Source organism: Haliaeetus albicilla, chromosome 2, assembly GCF_947461875.1.
Source record: "Haliaeetus albicilla chromosome 2, bHalAlb1.1, whole genome shotgun sequence".
In the NCBI taxonomy this organism is placed as follows: Eukaryota; Metazoa; Chordata; class Aves; order Accipitriformes; family Accipitridae; genus Haliaeetus; species Haliaeetus albicilla.
This window is the reverse complement of record NC_091484.1, coordinates 25,320,010-25,330,448: the sequence shown is the minus strand read 5'-3', so window position 1 is coordinate 25,330,448 and position 10,439 is coordinate 25,320,010. Positions and strand designations below refer to the sequence as shown.

At 48.2% G+C, this 10,439-nt stretch overlaps 2 protein-coding genes across 10 annotated transcripts in view; one reads left to right on the top strand and one right to left on the bottom strand.

The window, feature by feature from the left end:
* ZDHHC3 (zinc finger DHHC-type palmitoyltransferase 3) overlaps positions 1-6,609 on the top strand; it is a 36,059-nt gene extending 29,450 nt beyond the window's left edge. For all 8 annotated transcript variants that reach the window (XM_069811109.1, XM_069811063.1, XM_069811074.1 and 5 more), the window contains one exon: positions 3,075-6,609. In XM_069811109.1, coding sequence (XP_069667210.1) covers positions 3,075-3,317 — 243 coding nt within the window. In that variant the 3' untranslated portion in view covers positions 3,318-6,609. The remainder of the gene's footprint in view (positions 1-3,074) is intronic.
* Positions 6,610-7,703: 1,094 nt separating this feature from the next.
* The window catches only part of TGM4 (transglutaminase 4), a 23,093-nt gene continuing 20,357 nt past the window's right edge, over positions 7,704-10,439 (bottom strand). For both annotated transcript variants that reach the window (XM_069811031.1, XM_069811019.1), the window contains exons 12-14: positions 9,171-9,340; positions 8,533-8,669; positions 7,704-8,040 (exon numbers count right to left, since the gene is read on the bottom strand). In XM_069811031.1, the coding sequence (XP_069667132.1) occupies positions 7,899-8,040; positions 8,533-8,669; positions 9,171-9,340 (449 nt within the window). In that variant the 3' untranslated portion in view covers positions 7,704-7,898. The remainder of the gene's footprint in view (positions 8,041-8,532; positions 8,670-9,170; positions 9,341-10,439) is intronic.

Sequence of the window (10,439 nt, the reverse complement as noted above, 5' to 3'; positions counted from 1 at the left end):
ACCGATTTGCTCATGGAATGTATTTTCTCGGGCAGGACTACCTGATTTCAGGTGCTAGTTCTCTTTTAGTGTGGCCAAGAGGACAAACTCGATCAGAGGCAGAGTACTTCTTTTTTGAAAAGCTAAGGGCTGCTCCAAGCAGGAATGAGTGCAAGAAACTGCTGTAGGGAAAGTCTGCCTTAATGGTGATTTCTGACAGCGATGCTTCCCGTGTCTTCCCCTTAATGGACAAATTGTTACAATGCTTGCCTCTTCTGTTCGCTCTTTCCTTTTGGATTTTAAAAGTGTATTAAAAGAAATTAATGTATGTATTCTAACACCCAAGAGCTGTCCTGCAGATCTGGCATTGCAGAGGAGCAAATACTGAGGGCAATGGTGGGAGAAACAGGGTATATGCTGCAGCATCGCAGTGGTAACAGGTCGACCTTGTCTTACTGTCCCCGCGTTGGCAACGTTGTACCTCTTACTGAAATGGGAGTGTCCAGTATTTGGTATTTCTCTGTGTATGTCTTCTCTCTTTTCAGTATTTGTTCAAAATTATGTAATTTGGAATAGTGACAGATGATGCTTTCTGAGCACTTTTTTAAAGTGAAGTAGCTGGATGATGGGAAAGAGAAACAGGTGTTTGTTTAATCTGAAATACAAAATTCTCACTTACTAAAATACTGGTGAGAGATTTTGGGTAAATATTTTAAAAAAAAAGTTTCATTAAACAGTAGTGAAATGTCTTCAACAGTTGTGCATTCCTTCCATCCCCCTTGAATTTTTTTAAGGCAAAACCTCACGCCCCACTCACTGTGGGGCAGGCAGCCAAAATTAGACCAGGATACAATTTTTAAAACTTCGGCTTATTTTCAATATGTGCCCTGAAGGGATTAGTGAGATCAGGCTGGGAGAGAGAAAGTATTCCCCTGCCTGCTCTGATTAACTGCTCTCTAATCTGGCATTAGTACAACCTCAGCCTGACCTTGCTTGTTGCCTTGGTTAGCAGACACTGTTCAGAGCCGGTGAATGATGTTTTCTGGGGAGGGAAGAGAGGGGTTGCTGCCCAGAAGTGTTCAAGATCCTTATTCCTGATGCAGAGGGCAGCGTGGATCAAAACAAATTACGCAGCTGGCTGAGGGCAGGGTTAAAGCTTGTGCCGGGGAAGGGTTTGAATGCTTGGTGTCTGTTTCTCCTCCTGCCCCGGGCCACTTGTTTTCCTTCTCTCTAGATACTCACGCAATAAATGCCGCAGCCACGGTGCCGGTTTGTTACTAACGCATTAGAAACCTCTGCAGTTTGCTAAGGAACAGCCGACAACCAAAGGTCGTCTTCTGCTTTAAGCTGCAAAAGCGTCTGCCTCCTGGTTGCACAGCCGCCGGGCGCTGGAACCGGAGTATCCTGGAGGAAAAGGACACGGTAGTGCTAAAAACCTTTGCCGAGGCTCCACTCTGCTGTGCGCGAGCACTGCTGCTCTCCCGGTGTGCCCAGTAGGGAGGTAAGGACAGGCACTGGCCGCAGCAGCACCAAGCGTCGCATCCCAAGGGGCCAGAGCTTGCAAGGGATTTTCCCTGGAACAGTCGAAACCGCGCATTTGCAAGCTTGGGAGCAGAGCGAAGGGACATGCGCCTGTGCTTTGCGTTGCAAGATGCACGTTTGTCCTTCAGGGCTTGAGTTTTTCCCAAAATTGCAACCCTGAAGACTTCAGTTTTGGTACTGCGTCATTTCTTTCTGCAAATTTGCTGCTGGATTTCTCCTACGTCAGCATGAGAAACAGGGCGTGAATGAAGCTCACAAAAGCTTTGCACGGTGTTTTTGTGGTGTGTTTTCTCCCAGGGCTGCTCATGCTGACTCAGTGTTATTGCAAAACCAAGCTGCTGCTGTATTAAAATGTCGTGTTATTTATAAGGCTCACACTGAGTGCAGCTGTGGTGCTGCTGAGCTGCTGTGTGTATTTGTTCCCCCCCTGCAAAGCTTTGAAATGTTTTGTGGGTCATTAGGGAAGATCTGCAGTATTAGAATGTGATGAGTGTATTTTTCATAGCTCTTCTAAAACTGCTCTTTTAAATGGTTTTAACTGAATTTACTCATTTTTCCTTTCCTTGAGTGTCTCAAAACTTGGAACCACTGTTCTTGCTTCTCTAAGAACAGAGTTTCTACATGTCATCATGAGCTTATCGTATGCAGCTGTAGATCTGACTCCTCTCTATACATGATACAGAAAGTGGGCATAAAAAATTGTGCCCAATTTCACATAGTGGTAGCCTTAAAAAAAAAAAAAAAAAAAATTTTTTTTTCTTCATTCCTTATTTCTACATGGAGAAGACTACCGAAAAAAAATGTAGCCACCCGAATTTGATGGATCTGTTATTTAAATACAATCAAAATGTTTGCTTTACTAAAAGTGGTGTTCTTGGAGGGAGAATGGATCAGAATATTGATTGACCACGGCTCTGGTCCCATTTTGAAGCCTCCACTTCCACCCGTACAGATTTCCTCACCTCCCAGCGGGTATCCAGCTTGCATTGTGATTTGTCTTTGACAATTTGTTAAATGGAAATTGCCCTCTTAAATATTTGGTCTTAATTAGCACAGAGTAAGCTTGTTCTTATGTCAGCTTCTAGTGACAAGCCTGGATATGGCTGCGGTAAATTCCTGATTGCTGGAAGAAGTTGCAGTATTTTCCTTGCACCTGAACTATTGTAAAAATGCCCAAATAAGGTGAAGTTTTAAGTTCTAATTGTATTTTGTTACTCCTTGGAGGGATTCAAAAAGCAATGGGAGAAGAGGTGCATGTTTCCCAAAAAGGGTGGCCTTTCAGAAGCTGTCTCTTTACCATAAAAATAAATAGCAACGGATACTGAAATAAGTCACTGAGATTCAGATTGTCCATGAATTTGGTCTTGTTTTAGGGTTTTGTTGTTAAATTTGGGGATGAAACTTTCAGTAACGCAGGACATCCATCTTCACTGTTAACTAAAACTTGAGTAATATCCTGGCTATAGATAGGCAGTTTTGCACGTGCTACAGCGGTTGGTGCCCAAATACCTGCTATAAATGTGAGACGACCCAAAACTCTTCTCTTCTTGCAGGGTATTGAGCGTCTTAAGAATCAGAAGCCAACTTGGGAGAAGATCAGCGGCTGGGAAGGAATGAAGCTGGCATTCGGTGGTGCCTTCTCCTTGGGTTGGTTCAACCCTTTTTCGAACCTGAGCTGTAAGAGCCCAGCACCGGCCGAAGCGGTGGCAGCAGCTCCCGCGTCTGCAATAATGACCCAAGAAGAAATCGAGCAGTTTCTCGCTCGAGATGTTGCTGTCCAAGTGTTAAATGAATAAGCAAAGCATCCTCCACGATGTCAGGAGCAGCTTTCAGGTTGTTTTTTTAATAACTACTTGTGCTGGAGATTTAAGGGGTTGTTTTTTAACATACTTTTGGTGCGTTACAAAAATTCAGGAGTATTTATGTGGAAGCCAAGTACAGCACTAGCAGAAGCAATGCAAATCTCCAGAGAAAGCTTTGTAAGTGATGAGATTCATAAGCTCCTTTTTGGACCTGCATCAGCTGCTTTACTGAGCTTTTCTTACTTGGTCTTTAAGGAGAGTTTATGATTGTCAAATAGATTGGTCCCAGCTCCCAGAAATGTGCAGTCCTAAGGAGTCTGGTTAGTCTTTTGTTCTTGCAGCCTTTTGGAGGGCTAAATGATAAGCCCTGCACAATGGCCGGATTAGCCTGGCTCTGAAGTTTTTCTTGAAAAACATGTCCTTTTTGGCTCATCCCATGGATGCTGCCTCTGGATTGTGAAAGCTGCTGGTGCTCAGGTGTTAGCAGAGGTGGGATGCCGGGCTACAGACGCAGCAGATGGGCGAGCTTGCCCTCGGTGTAATTCCTTTGGGCTCCGAAATACCTCCGGGTGTAAATTTTAACCCTCTGTGGTCATGGGGCTGCCCAAAACTGGTGGTGCTTGCCTGAGCAGCATCAGAGCTGGCGGGCTGGTGGTGGTGCCAGGCCGGTGGGAACGTTCACCCATGACCAGCGCAGCCGAGAGCGGGCAAATATTGGCTGGGTTGTTGAGCTGCTGGTGGGGGGGAAGCTTTTGCTCTGGGGCTGCGGTTTGTTAGCATGTAGGATGCGTGGAGCAGGAGCTGCCTGGCCAAACTCTGCAGCCTGGAATGATGGCAGCTGGTCTAGGTCAGGCACCGGGGCTGTTTCTGTGGTCAAAGAAGAGACGGACATGTGAGGACCCTGGTGATGGAGGTACTGGTTCTCTCCATTTGACTTGTCTAATTTAGATGTCTCTCTTCTTTTCTTGATAGCTAGAGTTAGTTGAGAATGAATATCGCCTCTTAATCTTACTGGGGTTTAATGTTGTCCTATTAGTACTTGCCATTACACAGGGTTTCCTTACGCTAATTTTGCAGCCAGGTCCTGCTGAACATTGGTGAACCTGTAGAAGGAATATATATCACTCAAGGAAGGCATTGCTGCAGGCAGCAGTAGTTGCAGCAAATCAGGCAGAGGTGACGCTAGCTGCTGCATTCAGATACACTACAAACACTTGGCATGCTCCAGATGTCAGTGTAGTTTTAATTTAGACTGTTTTTTCAGATTTTTTTTTTTTTCCTTCCTGTTGTCTCCCTTGTCAGTAGATTTTGCAGAATATTAGAGAGGTGCTCCTGGTTTTCCCCTGACAAGACCTGCTTGACTTTTATCTCCCCCTCCCCTGTAACATGGACCAAAGATAATTCCTTCCTCTCGAAAGTAAGAGACATGGGTTTGGGGGATGAAAGCACGGTATTGTGAAAGACCTGTATGAAGTTTTTATTATTTATAGAAACAGTACCAAATGGGATTTGTGCAAGATTTTTTTTTTTTTTCTTTTTCCCCCAAAAAGCGTCTTAGTATGTATGAATGGTGTGACATTCAGGGCTACTGTGGAGGCATGAGATACTCTCCTGGACTTGTCCTCTGCCACAGCAGTCCCTTTCCCTGGCAAAGGGACTGGGACCAAATGGAGTGCCGTGACTGAGGAGCACAGCTTGGCTAAAACCCAGGGGGTATTTCCGAACAGTCGTCCCATCCCCTGTCCCCTGGATGTCTGCTCTTTGTCAATGAAAAATAGATATAGAAAAAGTCATTAGGAACTGTCTATTTATAAAAACCTTTTAGGTAAAGGGAAACACCCTGCATTTGGGGGGAATTGAGGTGTCCTCTCATGTCATTTAGACATGAGGTCTTGAATGTCTTTGCCCTGTGCAGCAGTGTCATAGTGAGAGAAGAAGCTCTGCTACTTCTGCACCAGCCTACGTTCCTCTCCGTCAGCATCCCACAAGAAAGGGACGTATGCAGATCTATAAGGGATTTCCTATACGGAGCAATAGGGGTGTCAAAGGTGGAAAAGTAAGGGTGCCCTTTTTAGCTCACATTTTCTAATTTTGGCTTGCTGCTCGGCCTCTGCATCCAGTTAACATCCCTGCCTCAGGTGCCATGTCTGCAGTGGAAATGGTGCTACAGGGTCCTGCGGGGAGAAACTAGTTAATGGCTGAAAATCACCTTGAGGCAGGCGCATGGGGCTGTCAGCCTGGGAGAGACCCCCTCATGCTGCGTTTCGGTGACGCTTCTCAGGACGCGGACCCCGCTTCTGTGGCTTCGGATAGGCACAAATGGAGGCAGCATATTTCCTCCTCCATTCTCAAACCTGGTTCACCTCATCACGATGACAGGCGTCCTTTGCTTCTGTTTCCCACCTCTCGTGTTGTTCCGCAGGTGCTGGCATTTCTGGGTTTGTTTTCTGAAGCTGGAAAGCAGTGTGAAGAGGAGGGTGAGAGCCAGAACAACTGTCTTCCTCCTTTCTCCCACAGTGCAGTTACGGTCCAGCTGAGAGATGGGGACACGTCCCTGTGCCTTACGCAGAGCTGTGGGCAGCCAGCCCAGCCCCGGCTCCGATGCACCCCCCAGACCCAGCTGGGTGACTTCCTATGTCCAGCAAATCTGGTGTCTCTTGGCTGTTGGTCTCCCTCGTCCCCCTCTTCTTCTTCCCCCCCCTGTAGTCCCAGTACCCCTCAGTGTATCGCCACACTATACGGAGACAGAGAGGAAACTCAGAAATTGCAAAAGTCTTAATGAGTTGGCGAATCCTGTTTTATCCACAGTTCTAGTATAAACCTCCTTCTTTAACGACTACCTGGTAGCTTGAGACCAAATGTGTTTTTCAGGAAATTGAAACCAAACCCACCGTTTTCCTTCCCTTCCTCCACACACTCCTTGCCCTTGTTAAATCATGCCTTCAGCTTCAGGCCATGCTGCTATGGTTGCAGCCGGCTCACCGGGCCCCAGGGAAGGGGGACCCTTGGGAGCACGTGGCGGGTCAGGGAAGATGCTCCCCCCGCACTGCTTAGTGCGATATGGTCTGCTGGAGATCCCATCACTGCTCCAGCATGTTAATATGTGATGGACAGCGTTGTGGCAGACGTGGAAAGCATTCTTGTGCTTCTTATCTGGTGTCTTCTACATCACGTTTTCTATGCAAGTAAAGAATTTACATCTCTTGAAAATATATATATTTTGCTGTTTGTAACTCCTTTTTATGCCTCTTGTTGCTATTGTACTTATTAAAGAACTAATACTTCATCTGCCAAGGACCACATGCTTCTCCCTTCCCGGTGGGCACCACACACATGGACCCTGCGCCCGCTCTGCCTGCGGAGAGGGGCTCCCGTTCCCCAGCTCTGCCACAGGGTGCCGGGACGCGGTGGGCAGAGGGGTGGTGGGGGCCGGGGCAGCCTTGACCGCCTTTTGTGGCCCAACAGCCGCCTGGGCACTCCTCTGGGTGTTCCCCAAATCTTTGAAACACAAGGGAGTGGTCAAACCCCTTGTTTTTTCCTCCTCCCGTTTTTTCCTCCTCCCGTTTTTTCCTCCTCCCGTTTTATGGGCTTGCACGTAACCATTTCTTTTTTCCACTCTACAGCCCTAAGCCCCTTGAGCATTTGCCTTTTAAATAAACAAATAAATAAACCCCTACCCTACTGTGAGGCTCAGTTTCCCTTTTCCTCATGGAAATGCTGAAAACCCCAGTGCCCGACTGCTGCTGGCCGTGTTGTGGCAATGCCATGGGGCAGAGCAATCCCTTGCTGCCAGCAGGGTTGTGCAGTGCAGCAGTGGCCTCCAGCTGTGCACAGCTGTTGTCTCCAGATGTACACTGCTGTCAAGGTAGGTCCTGCCTGTAATCCAGCAGCATTCAGGGTGGAAGGGGAAGGGTGGAGGTTATACTTTTCTAGGGAAGCACTGGTAATGCTCCTGGAGATGGTACTTCTTCCAAAAATGCCTGAAAACCTCCAAAAGAGATTGGGTGGGATAGGAAGAAGATGTATGAAAAATGGCGTTCAGGGGGGCTGTGCCAGGTTTGCTCTTTTTGTTGTCTAAAGGCAAAAAAAGGTGTGTGCCAGTACATTCCCCAGCTGGGAGGGAGAAGGAATTGCCCAGGAGGGATTTGCTTAAAATATTTCTTGAGCTGTGCTGCAGCCTGTGGTGCAGCAAGGGCCCTGGGTGGTCTCCCACGTAGGACCACAGCACTGCTGGCTCTGGCAGCCCAGCAGCTGCAAAACAGCCCCTGGCTCATGCCCGCCACCAACTGAAGTTGGCACCTTCTCGAGCTCCGACCCCTGGCCTTAGGTGGGGTTCGGAGCCATCCCAACCCGGCAATATCATACAACCCGATCACGCAGTTGATTTTAACAGTCTTTATTGAATCACAATTAACTGCAATCAACGCAACTGTGTCCTTTAGGTCAGTTTAATTCCCTTAGCTTAATGGGGTTCTTGCTCTTGAAGAGTACTATCCAGCAATCGAGGCAAGAAATGCCTGAGACACGCAGCAGTGCTACGCGAGGGCACTGTTTATGCCCACCGAGGCACCGATCCTATGCAGTGATGGTGATGGTCTTCTCCGCAGAGATCCCTTTGACCTTGGTCGAGGTCAGCTTGGCTACTATTTTCTTCTCTCCTAGTCTTGTTGGAGTGCATATTATTTCAGACTTAATGATCCTACCAGGCTTTACATCCCTAAGGAGAAAGAAACAAATAGTCCCAGCCTGAGTTATGGTTCTTATTTTCTGCTTTTGAATCATTTTGCCTAAGGAAATAGCTGCTGCATGTGTTTAGGGTGGGTGTTTCCCTTCTCCTGTGACCAACATGCAGCAAGCAAGGCTTGGCACAGTGGTGGTGGCTGGTGGTCCCAGTGATCCTGGGGACCTTCCCTAGACTTCCCCATACTGCTGAAACACTAAATTGGGCTCTGAAGGAAGCAGCTGTGTTCATGCTGGCCAGGCAGCACTGGAGGAGAGCCCCTGTTGTGCCCACATACCCTGAGCACACCAACCTCTGTGTGGGTCTCTCTGTTGTGTGGAATGCGCCCAAACATGGTGTGGTTTTGAACACAGCTTGCAAAGGGCCCTGTTGCTCCAAATCCCCTAACTGCTTTGTCAAGGGAAATAAAAAAAAAAGAAAAAAGTGGAGTCCTGCCAGGCTTATTTCATACTGGGCTCATCTCCTTACCCCTCATCAAATGTTGCCATCTTAAATAGGCCCAAGCCCTCCACCAGCAGCTTGCAGTTGTCCAGGGGCATGTTCAGCTTGTTCTTGAAGATGAAGGCACAGGTGAACTCCTTGTTTAGCTTCGCTGTTTCTGGCATCTGGCAGAGGAGGAAAGAGAGAAACAAACCCAAATACTGGGAATCAGAGGGGTAATAAAGATGCTGGAGCTGCTGCAGGTTTGCTCCTCACCACCAGCATGGCAGGGGACAACCCCCTCATATCCTTTCTACCCTTCCGTGGCACTGCATGCTCTGCCTTGCCGGCTGTTTTTCCAGCTCTTCTCTCTGGTTTCTCAACACATTTTTTCCTTCAGGAGGTGGAGCTGTGGGATTGGAGACGGGCCAGTACAAACTCTCTCCTCTTCCATCCCCTTCCCTCCAGCAGCCCCTGCCTGCCCATTTTAGATGGGGCAATAAAATCTTCATTTAATGGCTGCTTTCAACCTTCAAATAAAGGTTGAATAGCCAAATAAAATGCCAAGGACGGTGCATCCCAGGAGGCAGCTGTTAGGGCGATCCCCCTGGGAATGCTACCACCACCATGGTGTTACAGTGAGCAGGGTTTTAACCGTGGAGGAGCTGGGCTGGCAGATGCCTCACCTGGATGGTGATGGGGGGGTACTCGAAGCTCATCGTCGTCTCCTTGGTGAGTTTGTCATCCGTCCCCTGGACCTCAGCGACAGCAGTGACGTGGACGAGCACTTCGTCTTCCACTGAGGCCAGCGTCTTCATGTATGCATCAGCCGCAATTTTCAGAGGGACCTGCATCTCTGCAGGAGAGAAAACACAACTCAGTTCTTCATCACACGCCCAGGAATTGGGTGGCAAAGTCAGGTCTGGTGGCTGGTGTCCTAGGGTGTGGGATGAGATGTATTTGCCGAGACCATCCTGCTTTCGGCTAGACCCAGGGGCCTGTCAGGGCCGTGTCCCCGTGGGGCAAAGCTCCAGCTGGGTGGGTGGCACCTGGCACGCTCAGCCCATGGGAAGGGTGGCTGAGCCCACACCATCGCCCCACCAAGCTGAGCGCTGGCTTGGGTTCACATCAGCGTCTTGGCAGCCCTCGTCCCCCCCGCCCCGGCACTCAGGAGGAGGCAGAGGAGAGTGAGGTTGGGTACATTTAAGCCCGTGTCCCCTAGGGTTTCTCTGAGGCAGTGCTTTCTGTGAAATTAGCAGTTTTCCTTTCACTTCAGATTTTATATTTAATTGCCTGGACAAACTTCCAGTGGCTCGGAAAAGCCCCAGCGCCAGCAGTGCTGGAGCCTGAATGTTGCTTTAGCTGCAAGGCTTTGTGGCCTCTGGGAATAAAAAAAAAAAATGCCTGTCCTTCTCTCTAAATGTATGTAGCTACCTTTGTGTCCTACCCTGCTGCATTTTGACAGCCACAGTATATGCGTGAAAACACTCAGCAATCACCAGCAGCAAAGATGATTTTTTTTTTTTTGTGAGAGTGACTCACGCTTGGAATGAGCAAGTGCTGTTAATTATTCATCACTCATTAGTCTCTTGTTTAGCAAATTTCAGTCACATCACTGGGGATCAGAAATGCAACCCAGGTTGCTCAAAAATATGCAATGAACAGCTCTTGGGATCAGCCAGGCAGGCAGCCATGAGGTTGAAATTTGCTTGGGTGAAGAATTCAGAAAATAACACTCACCAGCATCACCACCAGCTGATCAACTTTAGAGTGGCAAGCACAAGAACAAAAAAAGGCTGAAATTTCCAGCCATCTAAATCCTATGAGGGACCTGACCCATACAGATGCACCCAAAGCCTGCCGTGGCATCTTTGATGCTTACACAGTGAAGATGGGAGGGAGATGCTCCAGCACACCTCACTCACACTGTGAAAACGTCTGTCTGCCCACACTGA